This window comes from Filicampus tigris, chromosome 6 (genome assembly GCF_054856515.1).
Source record: "Filicampus tigris isolate MCC_2025a chromosome 6, RoL_Ftig_1.0, whole genome shotgun sequence".
Classification (NCBI taxonomy): Eukaryota; Metazoa; Chordata; class Actinopteri; order Syngnathiformes; family Syngnathidae; genus Filicampus; species Filicampus tigris.
In genome coordinates, this window is record NC_141222.1 from 20,743,842 (window position 1) to 20,766,568 (window position 22,727).

Here is a 22,727-nt window from a genome sequence, read left to right on the forward strand (position 1 = left end):
CGCTAAAATGTATTTTTAAAAATATTGTAAGTACCGTATGCCCAGTTTGAACGTTACCACTGCGCTTAAAAATAGAAAATTAAGAGCTGTGCTTGAATAATGATCAAATTCAAATGTATTGCCCCCAAAAGGTTTAATAACAAATGTACTGTAATTGAAACAAATGAATCTGTTCCAATATAGCTAGTACCGGTCCAAAAACGATCAAAAAGTTATAAATCTGTAAAAATCGCTTTGATATTGCTCATGATTTGTTTCTTTGAATTTAATTATCTTGAATATTTTGGAGAGCTTGTACATGTTACCTGTTAACAGACATGACAGAAGCTGTAAATGCACTTCTTCGTTTTTGATAAATCTCTTGGAAGGAAATATCACATTTACAGTAGTGACAAGTAAATGCATATCGTAAAATAATTGTCATTGCATCATGGCCTTAACCAGTCAGATTGTTCCACGTGAATTCAAATTGAACACATATCAAATCGTCTTTTAGTGAAGCAATGTACACCCCTACTACTATGTTAAACTGAAACGTTAAATACAATTGTACTGTACTTGTTTGGGAAAAACAATTAAAACACTGTAATATTATGCACGGTTTGAAAATTCAATTCTGTAATTCTTTCATGTACCACTAGTGGGAGCCTACGTACGACGAGTGGTACTCGTACCACACTTGAGAATCACTATACTACTGTACTGCTGTGGGTAAAAGCCAGTTAATTTCTTTTTCTTTTTTTTTTAATATATTCTGTTTTACAATACGCGTAACAGTAGCCTATTTGGTTGAGCTGGAATAACATCATAACATTTTAATTAATTTCAATGGAGAAAATTGATTTGGCCATGTAACGGTACCACTAGTCTCACTTTGTGAGCAGATTGGTGGGAGCCATTTCTCATAATTCCTTCCTACTTGGCGGTAACTTGTGCGGACGTGCCTTTTGTTTGTCGATTGTCGTTCTTCAGTAGTTCCTTCCCCGTCTTTGCGTGCGTCGTTTCCGTCAGGCAGCGAGCCACCGGCTCCTCAGCACAAAGTAGGTGTTAGAGGCACTGGAGAACACTGTGCATTGATCCTTCCCAAATGAGAGACTGGCAGGTGGACAAGTCATCAGTGGTCAGCGTATCACAGCAGATGGACACAGCTCTTCATCAGCGTTCGCCTCGTATGCGACCGCGCGCGCGATGCTTTTAATCTCTTGGACGTCAGCTGGCACGAGTCCACGCACGCATGCGAGTGGCCAAAAATGCCCTTGTTGCAATCGGGAGGAACAAGGGGCAGCGCGCTTCCTGCAGCGCCGATCTTGAGGCGTGACCAAATGTGTCAGTGTGGCTCAAGTGGAAATATGGCACCGGATATTGATGACAAAAAAGCCTTATTCAAATGATTTATCATGTACTTATTTTACAATTTGAAACACTTCCCAGTTCTCTAAATAACAAATGCCTGTTTGGCAAGTGCATTCAACATTTAAAAAGCTACGTTTGTCTTCCGAGGATTCAAATTGTGAGTACCAACGTCTTTCTGACCTGTCGTAATTGCGCTTTGAATAATTTAAATGTTCATTCAAGATACGTAACACAATTGTGACGAGTCGAAATGACCGCTAGAGATATTTGTAATTTGGTTTTGCATAGTCAAAACTAAATTACATTCCCCCAAGGACAAATGATCTCACTTTTGCCGTTCGTGTGTATGGGGTTTCTCATTACATCTATCTTCTGTTCCGCCGCCAATATCTGCGTGTGCATTACGGATATCTACAATTGAATTGTAAATAGCTGTAACCCCAGAGATACAATGGAACCTCAATTTAGCGGACCCGGAACCAATGGACCTCGGATTCAACTGACAGAAAATAGTATCCAGTCCACTCAAAACACCCATTCCAAAGTAGCTGTTGAAGTCTGTTAGTCCCAGAATTGTCGATGCTCCCGTCATCTATAAACAGACTTAAAACGGAAATCAACCCAAACGCATTTTTTTTTTTCAAGAATATGATCCCAGCAGGCCCACAAGTTGAAACATGGCATTCTGATGAATATTGTGTTTGTGGAATATGAGTTAAGCAGCAAAATCCACCTCTTTTTTAGCCATCTCAGGAGGCGGCCATTTTGTCACTTCTGTCGACTGAAAATCACAACTGCTCACAGGGCTCAGGTCACAACCAATCACGACTCAGCTTCAGAAAAAAGGGTCAGTCGTGAAGGTCATTACCTGAGCCGTGAGCAACCGTGATGTCATTTTCATTAAACAGAAGTGACAAAATGGCCGCCACCTGCGATGGCTAAAATGGGTGGATTAACTCTTATTCCACAAACGCAATATTTATCAGAATGCCTTTTTGGAACTAGTGGGCTTGCATAGAACATATTCTGGAAAAAAAATATGTTTGGGTTGACTTCCTCTTTAAAGTAGACTACAGCAGGCTAAAACATTGCGGTTGAGTCTGTTAAATTGAGTTTCCGCCACATCTGCAATTTGATTCTGACTAGTCATAATTCTACAGGCTACAACTTCATTCCACCTAATTAAAACATGATCAAAGCCGAGTGAAAAGGGACATGTTGATACCTACACACCTGTGTGATAAAAACAAGTAGAATCATCTCCAAATGTTTGAGGCAGTGTTGTTCAAAAGGTTATTATTCTGGGAAAGTGTCAGCTTGCCACTTTCACATTGTTTATCAGCCACCTTAAACCAAAGTGACTTACAAGTTCCAGGTCAGTCCACCGCTTTCCGCTTATTTAACATGCAGAGACTCTCAAACATGACAAGGCAGTCTTAAGATGAACCCATTCAAATGAATTTGATTGATAGCACATTGCAATGCTAAGTGCCCACTTCTTTGAGCAATTAGTGAGTCAGGTATACACATAACATAGCACATTATAATGATATTTTATTGCTTGTTAATTTCGTTTCCAGTCATTTCACATTTAAATAAAGTCAAATGGATTGCCTGTCAGTGTTGCTGAGACACAGTGGTAAAACGCGTCTCATCACCCGCAAGGCGGCTGACAGTTAATATGGTGTGTTAATTGTTTCAGTCACACTTTTTTAGTTCAGATGATTTGTTTGGAGACATTCTATTAACCTATGAGATAATATCCGTGTTTATTGTAATCATCGTGCTCGCAAGTCCGTGTTCTCTATTTGCATATCTGGCCATTAATGTTATGACACAAACAGAAATAACAGCATTCGATTTTAAGACAATCCAAATTGATGTGAAATCACTCATTTAAAAAGTCTTACTAATTCGCACAATTTGGAATTTGTCACATGAGATAACACATTCTGCATCTTTTATCAGAATTGTTTTGAAGCAGCGTTTGATTTCACTAAATGTGATCTCCTAAGACTGCAAATTCAACAAATTACGATTTTCAGTTCTTACCTACAGAATGTCTTGATACTCCATTGTGCGGAATCATTTTTTTACAAAGCATTAAAATGTTTTATCTCTGGAAAAAAAAATGTAATTCTTCGCTGTACTGACGTTTCGTCATTCAGTACGACTTTAGAGCCATATTTTAGATATTTTTGTCCAAATCGGATTAGTACAACTTGAGGAATTTTAAAGGTTCCGCTGTCGTCAAATAACTATTTAGCAGACGAGGTGGTGGAGCAGCATGATCCCTCCTGACCTCTCTCACTCTCCACCACCGTCCAATTTCCTCAAACAGCCTGATCAGTGATCACCTTCCATTTTTCCCCCACCATTTTGGCAACCTTTCACTTTTTGTCCATCATATCCTTTGCCCTCAATTATTTCATCTTTCACTTGTCTTTCCGCTCTCCTCTTCCTTCCCGTTAACCTCGCTCGCCGTCCAACGTTGACCCGACGCGGCCTTGCTAGTGATTACGGCTCCCAAACCCATCGAGGCGGAGGGGAAGAAAGACTGCAAGCTGGTCCAGCCTGTGGCTTTACTGTAAGCTGCTCAGCTTACATAATCAGTGGCGTATGTGTGCACACACACGAGCATCGCATTTGTCGCTTGGCTTAGGACGCGCCGCAACATCCGATGGCCTTTTCCCTGGCACGGATTACGACTTGCCACATCTCCCTCTTGAGTGATGATGCTTGGGGCTACTGAGCCATTAGATGTGTGCTTGTGTGCTTGCATGGATATGTGCACTTTTGTTAAAATTGTTAGTTTGTGTGTTAGGTAGATCCACCACACATGCCCGTGGTTTTACAGCTAGAATGACGCATGAAGAGAGATGATATAGAAACACTTTTGAAATATATATTTTTTAATTGTTTTACCCCTCACATATGCTTTCAAAACATTTGAATTTGAAACATTGTCCATTAAAACAAAAATGTTCACCTAAACCATGTAATTTTGTCTAATGAGAGTCTGCTAGCTTAATGCTAACATATACAATCTTAAGACCTACCTTAGCAACCACAACATACAAACTGCATATATTCTCTCTGCTCTGTGGTAACAACAACTATTAGTGACGCTTATATTTGCCCCCTTTTCTTCTTGTTGTTGGAAATTACGCTGCAGCTTATCCTTCAAACCTTGTTGCCGCCTAGCATGTTGTGACACAACGCGCTACTACAGTGAAGGCACACAACTCTAAATTTGGACTGGTCTTACCTTCGGTTCCATAGCGTAGTGTGTTGTTAGACGGGACCACATAGCCAGGCTCCAAAAAAAGAAGGCATGTCTCTGTTTGTATTTAACTTGTGATTTCATTTCATTTTATTTTTTGTTGCTTTCAAAACTGGTACAATTGATGCTAACTGTTAGCATATCAATGGTGTTTTCATTACTTTTTTTTTAGAATAAATGCAGATGAGAATGAGAATGCAAACGTGAATGTGAAAGTAAATAGGAAGGAATTGAACTTTACGTTTACCTCTCGGTCCCACAGACCGCAACAATATTGTCCCACACTGTAACATTGGAAATGCACAGCCAGAAACGCTCCGCTGAACGCAGCATTAGGCTCGTACGACTGCATTTCCCATGATTCTTAGACACGGAAGCAGGAAATAGTCCTGGTTCCGGTTCCTGCTAGTGATTAGATGCGGATGAAAATGACAACGCAAATGTAATAGGAAGGATTTTCAATTAAAGACAACAAATTGAAAAGCTGACATCCATCTATACATATGACGCAACACATTACAAGGCGATTGTTGAGAAAATTAGAATGACCAGAATAGGAGGAAACAAACACCTAGTGTGCAAGACGACATGAAAAAGTACTCAAGGAAGACATGAAACAAAACTAAATCTGATTTTTTTAAAAAGTTAACAAAAACACAGGTCATGACAGATGCTAACAAAGAACCATGATATTAGCAGAGGAATTAATATAGACACAAGATATACACGCGCGTAGTCTGATGGCCTTTAACGGTTGAAGTTTACTGTCTGGAAACAGGCTACGTGTAATCTTTGACTATTCCGCAGGTTTTGGGACTGAAATCTATGATTCACATTGCCGGCGTGCAAGTAAACACACACACACACAAGCTGTTGCACCCTACAGCGAAAAACCTCGTGAATAGCCTTAATTCCCGCCCAAACCATTTAAGAGTGAATATTTCACATCAAGTGGGTTCAACACGGGGACGTTAACTTCGCACAAACATAAAGTCATACAGCCCCAGTCGACTCCGAGGCGCCAACACTTTCCCACACAAATATACATAACAGCGTATGCCGCTTCAAAACAACAACTCCATCTCATAAGTTTGTCTGAACGCTGTTTGGCACACTTTATCCGTCCCCTGCTATTAAGGAAAAGAGGATGGATTTCTGGAGGAGATGAACATTTCATCCGTGTGCGTGTGTGTAATTCCCCACGCTACAGGAATTAGTAGAAGTTTCTATCTGTGTCGCCCTCCACTATTTAATGCCCACACGTTTTCTTCGCGCCGAATCCACATTGCGTATCGACTTTTAAATGAAACGCTTGAGTCGACCGCAGCTCAAATGAGGTGGAAAAAATGCTGGTTTATTGCACGGAGGAAATGCCGGGGAAATGAGGCCACAGGACCTTAAAAAGCTGAAAAGCAACTGCGGACAAGGTGACTGGGAGGTGGGGTGTTTTGATGCGGGCTAAGCACTGCATACCAATTCTAACTGACCTCTGATTTGTTGGGTTTGTTGATCATTTTCGATTAGGGAACATCCATCCACCCAATTTCGATACCTCTGATCTTCATTAGGGTTTTGGCTAAGCTGGAACCTATCCCATCTGATTGTGGGCAAGAGGCGGGGTACAAAACAGAGCATATCACATTACTCACAGGCATATATTTGCTCTACTCTGTGGGAACAACAACGTTTACGGGAGTTTAGATTGGGGAACTTTATGCCTTTTCTTGCTCTTAATTTTACTGCGCCTCTAACAGTAGACCCCGGTTCTACCCGGCATGTTGCGGCACAATGTGGCACTTTGAGAGTGTTCAATTCTAAATTCGAATTTGGCTGCATAGTGTAAAAATGAAGGCCCGGTCGAACAATCAACAAGCCAATTTCATCAGACGATATTAGGACTTTAAAAAAAAAAATCACCCGATATTTTGCCGATTTCTTTTTTTTACTTTTTTTTTACACATTAACACATTACAACATAAGACAAATATAATCACATTAAAACATTCCCCTTCCTAAAGAAAATGGCAACAATTGTCAGGTTTTTTTCTGATTTTTCTCTGTTGTGAAGTGCGTGCACAAACATCTGTGTACATTACTGAGGTGCAATAGTATCTTACTACTTGAGATATCAGCTGGCTCTAGCACCTAGCACTTTAACATTCAAGCACTTTGCACTAAAGCACTTTAACATGTATGAAACCTAGCACTGTAGCACTTTACAAATCATACTCATACTCGGTTTTATTCAATGTACTTATGGCTGTCCATTATTGTATTCTTTTTCTTCTCTGAAATTGTACTGTAGTTTAAACTTGTATGATGTTATAACATCAACCATCCACAGGGACAACAGATGCAAATTAACCATTGCCTATAATCTGTCATATTTACGGGAAACTGTTTCATTAATATGCACTGTCCCTGTATACCTTTTTTAAAAATAAAATACAAATGCAAAAACATACAAATACTAGACGACAAAGCATGGTAAGGCAGTCAAATGTTCTGCTTTTAATTCATAGATTTATTGTTGTAAGCATTAACGGACCAAAAACAAAGTTATTTTATTGATTATAGTTTTTTTTTTTTAATTAATTTGTCGATTAATCGGCTATCGGAATTTTATTGTGCCAAATCTATTTTTGAAGCCTAAAAAACATCCTTATTCGTCAGGCCCTAGTTAGTTAATAAAAAAAACTATGCAATGTAGTGGAGCTTCATTGTAATTTCCATTTCTAGTTAAAAAATTATTATGATACTTTTACTCTTTGCCTCATCGGTACCCTATGGAGGTTCTACTGTATATTGATTGTAATGCTGCTTTTCTCTGTGGATTGTGGTTGGCTGGAGGCTTTAGATGAAAAAATCAAGTGAAGAAGAATGAGCAAAACAGATGTAGGAAAGCATGCGAAAGTCATCGCGTTCATCTTCATTTGCGACAGCTATACACTAAATGCGCTTTTGTTGTCTGCCGCCAGGCCATCGAAACGCGCTAGGCAATCTGCAGTTGGCGGCGGTAAAGAGCCCGTGTCAGCGCCAACAGTCCCAGGGGATGATGGCTAAAGCACTTCCATCATCATCGGCTATGGCTGTAGCAGTGATTGTTTGAAATAAATTAACAACGCTGCAAGACAGGGAAAACAAATGAATTGCATGACACTCCAAGACTGTGACATAAAATGAGGACTGGTAGAAATGAGCGCAGGATTGCAAGATGATACATGGATGCTGCTTAAGCTGTGAGATGATTTTTCGTAATAAACTGCAGCAGTCTCACGCTTCCCCATTAGCTAGCGTTGTCATTCGTTGGCACAAGTTCCTTGAGACTTGAGAAGCAAACTGTCCTTGCACTGTATGTTATAAGACACTAGTACAATTGTGACGGGCATAATTATCATCCATTTGTCCATTTTTAATAATGGCAAATATTGAACAATTCATCCAAAAAGAGGCTTGAAGCGGTTTGATGCCACTCCCAGTTGAGGTTTACAGTCAAACTAAACATACGACAAAAGACATTTTCACGTTGTGTATTTAAAACAACCACTAGCTTTGCCTTTCTAAAGTCAGTTTAGCTTATTGCTAACATAAAATGATACGTACAGGTATATATTCTTTGTCAGTGACGAAAAATAACGAATATCACACAGCATTTTACCGAGTCACTTACAGTAGTTATGAAAAGGTTCTTCTTCATTTGTACATGGATGACTTTATTATTCTGCACTGCCACACGGTGGCCTAGGCGGGGATCACACAGTGACTTGGATTGAAGCAATAAATCATGATGCACCAAGTGCTTTTTTAAAAAAATTCTATTCCATTTATTGTTATCATTCTATGTTTTTATAAAGTACAACATTATAGAGTGCAATCACTCCTTATTTTTAAAAATAAATGTGTTTTTGGCCGGAGGCTGGAATGGATTAACGGCCATTCATTTCAATGGACAGTGTGTTGGTCAAGGAACAAATTCAACTCATATCCCAAAGAACCACTGTATAATGTACTAAGAAACAAATCTATGTTTTCACTTTACAGCAACTTAATTAAACACATTAATATAGAATATAGAAGTGCCCATTCCTAATTACGATCTCTGCTCCCTCCTCTCCGTTTGTTTTCATGATATGTCAGGTTGATGCTGAGAGAGGAGGCGCCGAGTGCCCCCCCCAAGAACATCGTGGCCAGCGGGCGAACGAACCAGTCCATTATGGTCCAGTGGCAGCCTCCTCCGGAACCGCAGCTCAACGGAGTCCTCAGAGGATATATGCTCAGGTACAAAGAGCATCGTGGAAACATTGCGAGTAAACATCTCTCAAATGTTCTTAAACTTTTCGAAAGAAGGGAGGCAGCGCAGTATTGTGTGGGCAGCACCTCTGCCGAACACTTCTTAGGTTTAAAGTTTGAGATTCTAAATGATCCATAGGTGTGAATTTTGAGTGTGAATGGTTGTTTTGTCTGTATGTGTAAACCCCCCCCCACACACACACCTCTTTGGGCCAAAGTCAGCTGGGGTAGTACCTCATACCATGACACTAACGAGGACAAACGCTACAAAAAGATAAATGGATGGCTTGTACAATTGGGTAAACACTTTGAAAAGCTATTGTCCTCTGTACGGCATTTTTTTTTCAGCGTGCGGAAATAGAGTGCACTAGTCTAAAGGGCTACGCGACGAATGAAGAATGGATTCCTTGTTCTGTATTGTAACTGAGAAAACAATAGTTGGTCCATGTAAAAGTTAAATAGCACACACCAGCACACAATGTTGAACCCAACTTTAACTACATGGCCAGATGCATTCCGTAATATATGATATAGTGGCTTTACAGTATACATTTTTAAAAACTAATCACTGTTTATGGAAGGCATTATATCACAAGTGGAGGCTGGGGCATTAGCTGCTGTAAAATTCTTCTACTGAGTCTACACAAATGTATAATTCATGATCACATGCTTGCAACACACTCGTGTTCATCAAAAAAAAAAATGGTGTTATGAAGCGCATATGTGCTTCTTTTTATAATAAATATTATCACGGGCTTATTTTTATGATTAGGGCCACATGTTTGCATTGTTCACTGCACAATTATGGTCCAATAACATGTATTCACAATCTGCATAATGAACCTCCTACGCTGGTCAACCGTATCAACCCCAATATGATGTTTACGCCATACACAGTTAATCAAGATATATATATATATATATATATATACATATATATATATATATATATATATATATATATATATATATATATATATATATAGGCCATGCAATATTCCATATCCAACAAATGTGACTTTCAGGCACGATACGTGCGTCGCACCCATTAAGTCCTAAAGGCGCCTGGCTCAACAGCTCCTCAAAACCTAAGGTTGTCTTTGGAATTACCCTAAAACCTGAAGTCACCTACAAAATAAATAATATTCCAGCCCCTGTAGTAGACAGAAACATAATTCCAAAAGAATTTGAGAGCTTGGACATGTGGCTTTCACACAGGCCAGAGTTTATTATTTACTGTTTCAATCGGAGATGTAAAAATAATAAGTAAAGTGTATGAATAATAAATCATAAAAAAAGTGTCAGTTAAAGAGAAGCACTATTTTTATTTATTTTTTTTAATCGAGTGGTAATTGCCATCCTCTATTCTGTTACAAAGAAGTCAATATTGTCATTGTCGACAAATACATATCTTAACCATGTATCACGTTCGGCTCGTTCTACTGGTTCAAAGTCCACAAGCGTGTCGTCTATATCACTGCCGTTAATCGTTTCGGAGCTCCCGCAATCGACGGAATCCGCCATTATGACTCGAAAGAATTCCAAAACATCCTCCGCGGGCTCACGACACTGTCACGTGTATATTCTGATGCATTTCATTGCTTAAGAGACCGACAATTAAATACAGTAATCAATAGAAAATGACGTCTAACGCTCTCCCGGCTTTAAAGGTAGAAAGACGCAACAGCGGTGGTCGAAACGCGGTTATGTGCTTAATAGGTTACTATGGCTACTTTTAATCTTCCCACATTAAGTCAAGTCCACATATTAAAATGTTACCCTTTACTTGAGTGAAGTTAAAATGACATCATGGTTTAAAGACTTTTTACAGCGCAGAAGAAAAAAAAAAAACATTCTTACACAGTCACACATCTTCTCCAAAGGACACAAGCAGTTTATCCTGGTCCTCTGTCCTCCTACTTCTAGAATGTCACAATGTTTGCAATCAGACGATCCTCTGCTGCCTCCTGCTAATTTGCATATAATTGCAGCTCATGTTTTTAATCCTTATTCACTGTGTAATCTGCTCCCACTCCATTGAAATCACAAACTGTGCCGGTTTGTTTCGGCTTCACAGGACAAGGGGGTGGTGGCGGACTCCCGCCTCCTCCTCCTGCCCTCACCTCGATTATCCTTTCGTTTTATTTTGCCATCTTGTCATCTCCTCACTCCCCACCTCCTCTTCTTTCCCTTCTCTCCTCTGCTCAGTTCACCCCTGCTCCACCCTCCATCCGAGCGTCACTCTGTTTATCTCCCCGCCTGCGGGAAAACGTCCTGTCAGCCTCCAGTGGCGCCCCCACTGGATGCATCTGTGTTTGTGTGCGCGAGCGCGCCGCTCGGGATGACACACGGCACGTCCGCCGGAGCGCTGAGCCAGCCGCTCAAACAATCTTGTTACACTTTTGACGCTGTTTGAAGATGCTGACATATAGATTAGTGCTTCTTTTCGCTCCAACAGCTGAGTGATAGCAAAGTGCTAACATGGGCCACGCTGGTTCATTCATTAAGAAGTTTTTGGGGAGAATATTGTGCAAAAAAAATAAATAAATAAAACTAATCCCAATTTGGAGTAAACTGACATTTTGTGGGGCGATACTTTAAAAAGTTTTGTTATAAAATCCTATCTGTTGCACTGTCAACCATTTGACATTAGGAATCGTTTACCTGAAAACATTTCTATTATAAAATGCAAAAAGTGGATTTTCTATTTGGAAAGGAGAAAGAATGTCCCTGGGGGAAAGTGGGAAAGCAAAAAGTATTCTTCTTACCAATTACCAATTTATTTATTTTTTTTGGGGGGGGGGGCTTGAAAATGTGTTTTTAGTCTGAAAATAATATTTTGTTAATGCTTTAAAAAATCTAGGAGTTACTTTAAAACAAAGTTTTAGATTCATGTAAATGACTTTAAAGCTTAAATGACTTAGAATTAAAAGAATACTCCTTCCTCATTCCTCCCGCTTTAATTCACGATTAAGGAGCAGCTCTGCAGTAAGGACATTGCGCTGTTAGCTGTTGGCATGAGACCGTACTACATCCCGCGTGAGTTCAGGCATGTCATCGCGGTGACCGTGTACGATTCCGAGGGGGCCTTAAAGGACTGTTTCAGCACAACTGTGTGGGAAGTATTCAGCGATCCCCACGGGGAAGACATTAGTAGTCTAACGGACACTGTTACAGACTATATACATTTCTGCATGGAGTACATCATACCCACTAGGACAGTAACTTGTTCCTCCAACAACAAACCCTGGATCATACCAGACATTAAAGCCCTCCTGAAGGAGAAGAAGAGTGCTTTTGCGTCAGGTAAGAAGGAGGAGCGGAAGATTGTGCAGCGCCAAGGAGGGGAAAAGGTCATACAGGAAGAGGATGGAGGAGCAAGCAACTGCAGCAGAATAATGCCAGGGGAGTCTGGAGGGGCCTGAAGACCATCTCAGGCCACGGACAACCCAAGACCCGGACTGGGGGGGACCTGCAGTGGGCAAATGAGCTGAACCTCTTGTTCAATAGGTTCGATCAGATGCGTGCCCCCGCTCAGTCCCTCCTGCTGCAGCCCCCACCTACTCCCCCTGCTGTGTGCGTTCCCAGCTACAGCAGACAGCCACCACTCCCTTGTGCCCAGCCTTGGCATTCACAGCATCTCAGGTGAAGAACCAGCTGAATAAGATGAAGGCGAGGAAGGCAGCGGGTCCAGATGGTATCAGCCCCCAGCTCCTCAAATCCTGCGCAGACCAGCTGTGTGGAATTGTCCAGCACATGTTCAACCTGAGCCTGAAGCTAGGCAGAGTCCCGCAGCTGTGGAAAACATCCTGCCTGGTCCCAGTGCCAAATACCCCCCACCCGAAGGAGCTCAACAGCTTCAGACCAGTGGCGCTGACGTCTCACCTGATGAAGACCCTGGAGGGACTGGTCTTCGTCCACCTGTGGCCCCTGGTGAGCTCCTCAATGGACCCACTACAGTTCACATACCAGCCTGGTGTCAGCTCGGATGATGCCATCATCTACCTCCTCCACAGTTGACTCTCCCACCCGAAGAAGGCGGGGAGCACTGTGGGGATCATATTCTTTGATTTCTCCAGTGTTTTCAACACCTTCCAGCCCACCCTGTTGGGAGACAAGCTGGAGCGGGTGGGAGTGGCCCACCTTTTTCACCACATGGATCCAGGACTACCTCACAAAACCGGCCACAGTATGCGAGGACACAGGACTGTGTGTCTGACGTGCTCCTCTGCAGCACGGGGGCCCCACAGGGAACTGTCTTGGCTCCCTTCCTGTTCACCCTCTACACCTCGGACTTCAACTACAACCCCCCTACCTGTCACCTGCAGAAGTTCTCCGACGACTCTGCGATTGTCGGCCTCATCACAGACGGAGACGATCGGGAGTACAGAGATCTTACTCAGGGTTTTGTGGACTGGTGCCAGCAGAACTGCCTCCTGATCAATGAGGGGAAATCCAAAGAGATGGTGGTGGATTTCTGCAGGCGCCAACGCTCAGAGCAGACTCTTCCTACTTAGGAGACTGAGGTCCTTTGGGGTTCAGGGGACACTCCTCAGGAACTTTTATGACTCGGTGGTTGCATCGGTCATTTTCCAGGGAGTGGTGTCCTGGGTCTTGGCCCGAGACAAGAAGAGGCTGGACAAACTGGTCAAGAGGACCTGGGCTGCTCCCTGGACTCGGACTCAGTGGGGGACAGAAGGATGATGGATAAATTGTCATCAATGCTGGATAACCCGGCCCACCCCGTCCAGGGCACTCTAACAGCACTCCACAGCTCCTTCAGCGACAGACTGTTACACCCTCGCTGTGCAAAGGAGAGATTCCGCCGCTCCTTCTTGCCTGCTGCTGTCAGACTGTTTAACAAGAACATTGGGTAGTCTCTACAAACTGGCAGATATTAGTGCAATCGTGCAGTCCTGCACCTGAGCTTATATTGTGCAATACTCAACATTCCCCACTAACTGTATTTTTATTTTTATCCAATGCTGTTCCTTATATTTCACTGCAGCACTGTCATTTTATATTTTTATTTATTATATTTTTTCCTCTGTTCTATGTACAGGCTAAAATGAGTGTTTCTACATACTTTATATGTAGATGTATGTTGGTGTGTATATACATGTGTTACACATGGTTACTGTGTATATTTACATAGGTTTGATTCTGAATGTTTGCTGTTAATGTTATACATCAACGGCTACATTATGCCGCCGTCTCTGTGTGACCTATACCTTTGCTGCTGTAATGCTGAAAATGTCCCCACTGTGGGATCAATAAAGGTCTTCTTATCTTATCTTATCTTACAGGCAGACCCCTAAAGTAATGATGTTATAATGTGTCTCATCAATGCACGTGCGCGTGTATGTGTGTGTACTCATATATGTGAAGGTACCGCCTAGCGGGGCTTCCAGGCGACTACCAGGAAAAGAACATCAGCAGTCCGGAGACCAACTACTGTTTGCTGAAGGAGCTGATCATCTGGACACAGTACCAGATCCAAGTGGCCGCCTACACTGGTGCCGGTTTGGGCATCTACAGCAGTCCTGTTACTGAATACACACTGCAAGGAGGTCAGAACACAAGGAAGAACATATTTAATATGATCAATGGGTCTTATTGGGATCTCGTTTTGTTATTTTGATTCCCGTAGGTGTTCATAGGAGTTAATATGAGTGTCAATGCTTTGTCCTGTGCCTTGCCCGTTGGTAACCTGTCGCTTGGATAGGCTCCGGCTCACCCGCAATCCTAATGCGGGCAAGCGCTGCATAAAATGGATGGATGGCTAAGACCTAGAGTATTTACCATGAGTGAACGACCACACATCAATGAATTTGCATTTATAGGAGTTCAGATGCCCTTCGTTGGGTCTTGACTCCGTAACCGTAACCGGGCTTGGTGGTTTTAATTTCCAATCAGGATGCTCTTTGGTCGAGGTTGTAAAAGATGTAGCCACTTAGTATGTGACGTTTTTTTTTCTTTTTTTTTTCCAGTTGGTTGTTTTTCATTTCAAGTATTTTTGTAATTAAAAGTGGGCCGTAAACCTGCTCATCATCAAGTGCCGTGGACAGGTTTATAGAGTGAAAAGTGTAGCTCATTAATGTGATTTGGAGGGCGTGGAGGCAGTTGATGAGTCGCGTTCCGTCTTATGTGAAGTTGACTTGTGTTCTAATAGCATTTCTCTCCTGCTGCTGCTCCCAGGCACTCTGGCATACGTGCATAGTGAGATTTCCCTAGAGAACAGAGTTTAGTCTTTTATCTGGAGCTGTGAGCTGCCAGGGTTAAGAAGCCAGGCCCCACGAGTGCACTCAGCATGGCAGGGGGGAAGAGAGCATCTTTAGCATCAATTAATCTCCGTCTCGCTCGCTCTCTCACTCCCGTCTCTTCCTTAGCCGCCTCTCCACTTTTCCCATTTATTCGCCAGCGCTCTATTCCGCGCTCTTCTGTGGGCTCCCTTATATGATCTAAAAGGGCCTTCCCATCATGCGGCCGTGCATTATCACGCTCCAGCTTCCCCGTGCATCAGCGTAAACCCCTTACTGCGTAATCACCGTAACGTTCTCCACACACCCGTGTCACGCGTCTCCTTGCGCTGGACCGTCTTTCGTCTGACCACTCTGGTAGGCTCCATGTAAGGCGAAATCGTTCTCTTCAGAACACGTTAGCCATATTAATCTCCCTTCTAGCCTCCGTGCTTTCAAATTAAACTGATAATAAGTCTTAAAAATGAGCTGGCATTTAAATGGTACGTCCCTCGGCGCCTCCACTTAATCACTGTCTGCTCAGCACACTTTTCTGTTTTGATCTTAAAAGTTTCCATGCACTTTGCAAACGATTGCCATTTTTCTTTTTGCGTTTTGCATCTTGATGGAATAAATGTGTTTGTTTGTTTTTTCTTCATAATAAGGGACAACAAACAAGTCATTCCTTATTGTCTGGGATGAGGTTACCTATTCAGACACAATAATAGACATATTGTTAGAATAACCCCTGGTCAAAACTATCCATTATTATTTTTGTTAGGACAGGAATTACTATTTAACTTGTATGCATGTTTACCTAATAAAGTGCCCAGGTGGAGACTTTTATCACAAAAACTAAATTACTAACTGCAGTGCTATAGTCACATTTGTAATCATCAAGCAAGAACAAAGTGTCATGAAAAGCTCCCAGCAGTGATGAATTGACTTTCACAGCAAATCGTTGAATTGATCGTCAAACTTTGACATCATGCTCCACCCACATTGATGGATTAAGCAGACAATGTGTCACGATTTGGAGTTGCCCATCAGTGTGCTTCCGACTGGAATTCCAGAGATGGAGTTCGCTCAAAATGGTTGGCTTCCTTTTTGGTTTCGGGCATGAGATTTTTTTTTCCTGTGTCTTGTTATGAGAGGTATGTCAACCAAGTATAAGGTTGATCTATCGTAACTGGTGTTGGGGGCACATTTTTTCATCATACTTTGATGCTTCAACAGCATTAAATCGAGTAAGGGAAGAAGCCTTTGAGAGAATTCCCTTGTAGGAGTTCGTCAAAGTACGAGACCTGAAATTCACCTAAAATGGCTGCTTCAAACCAAAATGGAAGACATCGTGTTTAGACTTTTTCACTAGGTTACACACACTCGCACAAATCGGCATTTTCTGTCATTTTGATGCTCCCAATTCATTCATCAGAAGAATAACAATAAACACAACAAGGGCTTACGCTGCGCTTGGTGCATGATTTGAGTGCCCTAATCATGTCACAAAGGTTACTAAAACCTTAACAAATGGACAGAAAGGATCCACTAAATCAGTGGTTGTCAACTGTTGCTACCCTGGGACCAGCATCTATTGATACAAAGTTGCAACCCACTTTTATGGAAGTTAAGAAGAATAGCCTCTGAAAATATATGTACGGAATGTTATATTTTTAAAGGCGGTTTCAAATGAATTTGACTGCACCCCCAAAAGCTAGTTGCTAGCTATGACGCCTGCTAGCCAAAAGCTGATCTGCACTATGTTTGTTTACAGACTTAATTAGTGACTAAAGCATTTCCTTTTAGTGACCTACTATGTTCCGTGCTGAAACCTTGGACGCCTCTGTGTTGTGCTGAAAAAAAAAATTGAAAACAATTACATGTATTATTTTTTACAAGGTGTCCACGTCCCACTAAGCCACTAGTGAGAGAATCACTGCGCTTGGTCATGTCCCTCTTGACATGTCCCTTAGTCACTTCCCAAAGCTCAGTGAGTGGACTTCATGTGTCCTCTCATCAGTCATGCTGTATTTTACATTACTACTAATTCCCTTAATCATTTGTCGGACAATGCTACGCAAAATACATAAATGCAAAATTACATTAGGCTTCCTAATGAGAAGTCGTGACAATTTGCAGTGAGGTCAGCCTTCACTATTTGCAACTCAGGCAGTCATGGCTACATTAAATGGAAAAGTTATCATATATCTGCATTCGGAACCTATTTGTCATTTAAAAGTCATTTAATATTCTCGGTCGTCGACATACATTTGTGCAATGTGCATTCCGTTTCTGTTGTGTGTGTGTGTGCGTTGTATCTCATCCTGTCCTCTCAGCGAACCGTCACAGCTAAATATGGTACGCGTGTGTGTGCGCATGTGTGTAGTTCCCACAGCTCCTCCACAGGAAGTGGAAGTAGTCGCTATCAACTCCACCACTATCCGTTTCACGTGGAACCCGCCGCCTCAGCAGTTCATCAACGGCATCAACCAGGGATATAAGGTAAATGCGATCAAAGCGGGGACAAGGTAAAAGTGCAAAAAAAACCAAAAAAATGCTTAAAAATGTACTTGATGGAATTTACTTTTTAATAATCTTTCAGATGTCTAACTCGAGCATGATGCCCAAATTAGACATTTTATTAAAAGGCGAGACGATATTTTAATAATACTGAGGTCACAAGTATAATCCACCAGTCCCCTTCTGACCTGGATATAATTATACAGCTCATAATGTTGTAATATATTTATAATTTTATTAAGGTTATTCAATATTTTAATAAGCTACCTTGCACATTCATTCAATGTCACAGGGATCATTTGGGTTGAGAAACTGTTACTAAAAGTATTAAGTGGTGCCTTGAGATACATGCGACCCAGCTGATGAATCTTTCAAGATACGAGACATCGTCGGACCATTTTTTAATTTTTTTTGCTTTGACTTAAGATTGTGGCGCTGTATGGTGGCAGTAAACTCAGGTCAACCCACTTGACAATATGAAGTAGTTTGGCAAATAGTGAGCAATTATTCAAAAAGGCTTGAAGTTTTAAGTTTAATTACATTCCCAGTTGAAATTCACTCTCAACCTAAACATAACACTAAGTGAACAACAGAATGTCTATTTAAAACAGCCAAGATGAAAGAAGAAAGAAGGTTGAACAGTCATTTAGGAATTGTAGTTTACGTTACAAAATGTATAAAACCTAAACTAGAATGAAGCATTTCTAAAAACTACAACAGCAAATCCAGTCTAAAAACTGATTTAAACTAATTTATAGGACTGCAGCTAAAGATTTTTTCCACAACATATTGGAAAATGCCGTAATTTTCGGACCATAAGGTGCAACGGATTATAAGGTGCAGTCTCAATAAACAGGTCTATTTTTTGACATTTCCATTTATTGGGTGCACTGTGTTATAAAGTGCTTTGCTGCACATTCAGGAAAACAAACCATAACAGCAAATAAGTCAAAGGTTAATCCATACATAAGGCGCACTGTCGATTTTTGAGAAAATTAAAAACTTTTAAGTGTGTCTTATAGGCTGAAAAATACGGTAGTCCAAAATGCTGATCATTGTTTTCCAAAGTAAAGCAAATATTTTATTCTGATTCAATACAAAGATTATCAGTCTGCTTTCATGGAGGACGACAGAAATCTTACAATATTTAATGTTGAATGGATGGAACAGAAAATCAAGTGGATTCAATGGGAATTGTACAGTGCATATGTAAGTGCAGCACAGATTTCATACTTAAAATGAACTTTAAAAGCAACCCCTGTCGGGGAAGAACAGAGCAGACACAAAAGGGAAACAGCATGTACTACAATATTGAGCATGATTAAAAAAAACTAAGTTATATATCTTAATCGTGTTGGCAGTTTCTCTCCATTTGACACGTTTAGGCTTTGTAGAAACAAGCCCATCTGCGCTGGAGTCAAAGCAACTGTGATGTGCAGGTTATTTTTGTCACAAATACAGTCAAAAATGGGAGGCGTGTGGCTTTTAGGCTTTTAAAGGTGAACTTGGCCTGTTAAAAATGGTACCGCTGCCTGTGAGTCATGTACAGCTCAGTACCTGCTTGTGACGAGCACTCTTCAGTGAATTGAACTCGTTCCAGTTCAGTCCAGATCAACATGTAACTATAGCAACTGTGTGACCGATCCCTTTTGGCACCCTTTAAAAAAAAAAAAAAAAAAAAAACAGTGGTGTGGAGAGACTTCCATCAGATGCTCAGGGTGCCAAATCAGCACTCTTTTACTGCGCCCAAACTGTACTATGGCGATAATAAACGACAATAGAAGGCCTTATCTTGCCACGGCAGGCCAGGCTGCAGTGCGGCACCCTGAGGCGTGGAGAAAAATGGCCGCTAGAAAGCGTCCGGGTGTCACTGGCGTTCTCCCTAAATGGAGGTCAGTGGCACATTTAAAAAGGAAGTCAACGCAAACATTTTTTTTCCCAAGACTATGTTCTATGCAAGCCCACTAGTTGAAACAGGGCATTCTGATAAATATTGCGTTTGTGGAATCCACTCTTCAGCCATCTCTGGGGGCGGCCATTTTGTCTTCTGTCAACTGAAAATGACATCACAACTGCTCACAACGACCAATCACGGCTCAGATTCAGAAAACAGGTCAGCCGTGATTGGTTTTTGTGAGCAGTTGTGATGTCATTTTAAGTCGACAGAAGACAAAATGGCCGCCTGCAGTCGTGGCTAAAAGCGAGTGCATTTTGCTGCTAACTCATATTCCACAAACGTAGAATTAATCAGGATGCCGTGTTTCAACTAGTGGGCCTGCTGGGAACATATTCTTGAAAAAAATATGTTTGGGTTGACTTCCGCTTTAAGTTGTTGATTGGGGCTTTTGACGCAGAGTCGCAATTAGGACAGCCGACTGTAGTTGTAAAAGCGTGTAACACATTTTTTATTCAAAGTGTGTTGTGGATTAGGATTCTGTCAGGATGTGGAGGAACTACTTTCGCTATGTTTGTCTCCCTTCGGCTATCCGTACGACAAAAATGGCGGCGAAACATGGCAGCCTCCTGTAGGGGAGGCGCACCCTATGTAATATAATTAGAGATTACTTCACCAACGATTATATTAAAAAAAAAAATAGGTTGATGTCATAGGAAATATTTTTTGGCATATTATAGAAATTAATACTGTTTTTTTTTTGTTTTTTTTGAATGAACGAGCATTGAAAAATCAAAACATTCTACACATTGTCCCTTTAACTAAACTTTATAGAATAGATTCTTTACATTATTTTTTATCAAGTTTGACCGTATTTTCCGGATTATAAAACACTTCTTTGCATTGCATTGACTGCGACTTAAACAGTGATAATTTACGGGATAACAGGCTTTATGCTACCGTGGCAAGACTTGCTTTGCTAAATACTTATCACTGTCTGAGGAACCCATTTTTCTACAAAACCAGACCATTGGGCAAGACGGTTTTTTTTTTCATTTATGGTCGTTTCCTTTCCGTTTTGGGACAAATCCACAAGAACAAGCAGCAGCAATTTTCTTCAGTCTCTTGTCAAAATTGAATGAATTTAACTCCAAATGCCTTTGTCCAAAATCGTCATCCAGCCGCCACGCATGTTTCCTGAGAATGTTATATTATTTTAACTTCAACTTCAGTACACCTTCAAAAATGGCACCAGGCTTCAGCTCTTTAGCTAACTCAAATCCAATCTGCTGGCTCAAAATAATGAACCCTGAAAATACATAGCCATCGAGCGAGTGGGTTAGGAAAACCCTGCCAGCATTTTTTAGTGTGCACTCACGGGCCGTCATGATTCTTGGTGAGAAGGAAAAATTATGACAGCCAAAACAATAAGCAAGGGAAGACAACTTATCTTTAAAAAAAGAATAAGTGTCTGAACACTAGATATTCCAGTCTATCAAATACTATATGAATAATACTTCACTTTTTGGGGACTGTATAATACATGAGTGCAGAAACAAAACTGATTTTGAAGGCCAACATTTTACATTTACATGTACGTGTTAACATCTTTCTGTGCAACACATTCTTTCTGAGTAAATATCCAATGTTATAATGTTGACACCAATGACAACAGCCGACTCTATTTGTACTAAATCGTTTTCTTCCTACAAATTGAGTGAGTGTGGCTTATATTTAGGTGCACTCAATCGTCCGATAATTACGGTTCATACTTACAATAAATTGGCATTTATCTTTCTGTGTCAACAGTAAGTGAAAAATAAGTGTTTTTGGCGGCTAACGGCATTTCAATTCATGTCAACAGACAAAATTGCTTTGATATGCGAGTAAATGAAAGCTTGGTCTCAGAACAAATCAAACTCTTAGATCAAAGTACCACTATGTTTGCATACCTACTATGTGCCATTCTGTCAGCCATAAAACAAGTGATTGGTTTTAGAATACCAACAGCCTCTTTTCAGGTGACGCTATCAAGCAGCATAATCCTAAATATAATGATAGAATAAATTGACGTGTTCGGATTAAAGTTGTCGACGCGCTGCCGGCTGTGGACACGGCAGCTCATAATTAATAATTTGGTTTTCAAAGAGACTGCTTAAAGAAATCCATGCTGCAATGAGATGGAATCTAATGGGAATGTGCGAGAAACCCCTGCTCATTATTGATAGTGCGTGATACTCTTGCCTCATCAACAGTTTGTTCGTGTAATCGTTGATCGTTCACACCTGAAAAGTGTAATTAGGATATCTCGACACGCTGTTGAACACAATGCATCCCACCTCAGAAGCGATTAGTCACCGCTTTGATTTGCTCTACCGCTGCTAGTACAATGACAAATGTAAATGTGCACCCGGCAGCAATGTAGCATTAATGCATCATTTGGATTTCCATTAGAATGCTATTTTCACACGGGGATGGATCGACCCGCCCGCTAATTCATTGTCAGTGGGCGGGGCAGGTAGATGCGATTCGACAGATGGGTCGGCAAATGGGCGTGATCCCGTGGAACTGCCGCGTCTGCTCAGCTGCCCAAAAAAAGTCTTCATGGGAAGGAGCCGGCAAGTCGACGTAGTAAATGAGATCCCTTGTCATGTTTTAGGGTATCCAGCACCGCACTTACTATCTTAGAAATGGTGAAGATTTTGTGTTTTACAATGGCTGCCCAAAAACATAAAACTACAGTCAGAGGAAAGCTGGTCCATATCCAATTTGTTCGCTTTTACCTCATAGGAAATATTACAGCCATAAAATGTTCCTGTTGCCATTATAAAAACATGATCAGGGGAGGTCATTTTGGGACAGTGTGTGTAGGCAGGTGGTTAGGTAATACCTGGTACACACTCAAGGATTTTTCAAATTGTAAAAGATTTTTTTCATTCTTGTGACAGACTCCACACAGCCATCTGAAACGTTTCGTCAAATTGTGTGTTATCTGCTTCAATAATCTCAATTTAGGGCACCGCACACATTAAGAATGTGTCCAATCATCAATCAGGAAAAGTCCTCAGAGACAGAAATCTCAGGTGCCCAGCTTTAGATTTTTGATTACAATTAGTTTTTATTGTATGTTGTATTTAGATTGTATGTC

The 22,727-nt window shown here is 41.1% G+C and overlaps 1 protein-coding gene across 3 annotated transcripts in view; it reads left to right on the forward strand.

Moving 5' to 3' along the window:
• sdk1b (sidekick cell adhesion molecule 1b) overlaps positions 1-22,727 on the forward strand; it is a 325,525-nt gene that overhangs the window by 238,830 nt on the left and 63,968 nt on the right. For all 3 annotated transcript variants that reach the window (XM_086033471.1, XM_086033472.1, XM_086033473.1), the window contains 3 exons: positions 8,774-8,914; positions 14,315-14,496; positions 17,552-17,667. In XM_086033471.1, the coding sequence (XP_085889597.1) occupies positions 8,774-8,914; positions 14,315-14,496; positions 17,552-17,667 (439 nt within the window). The remainder of the gene's footprint in view (positions 1-8,773; positions 8,915-14,314; positions 14,497-17,551; positions 17,668-22,727) is intronic.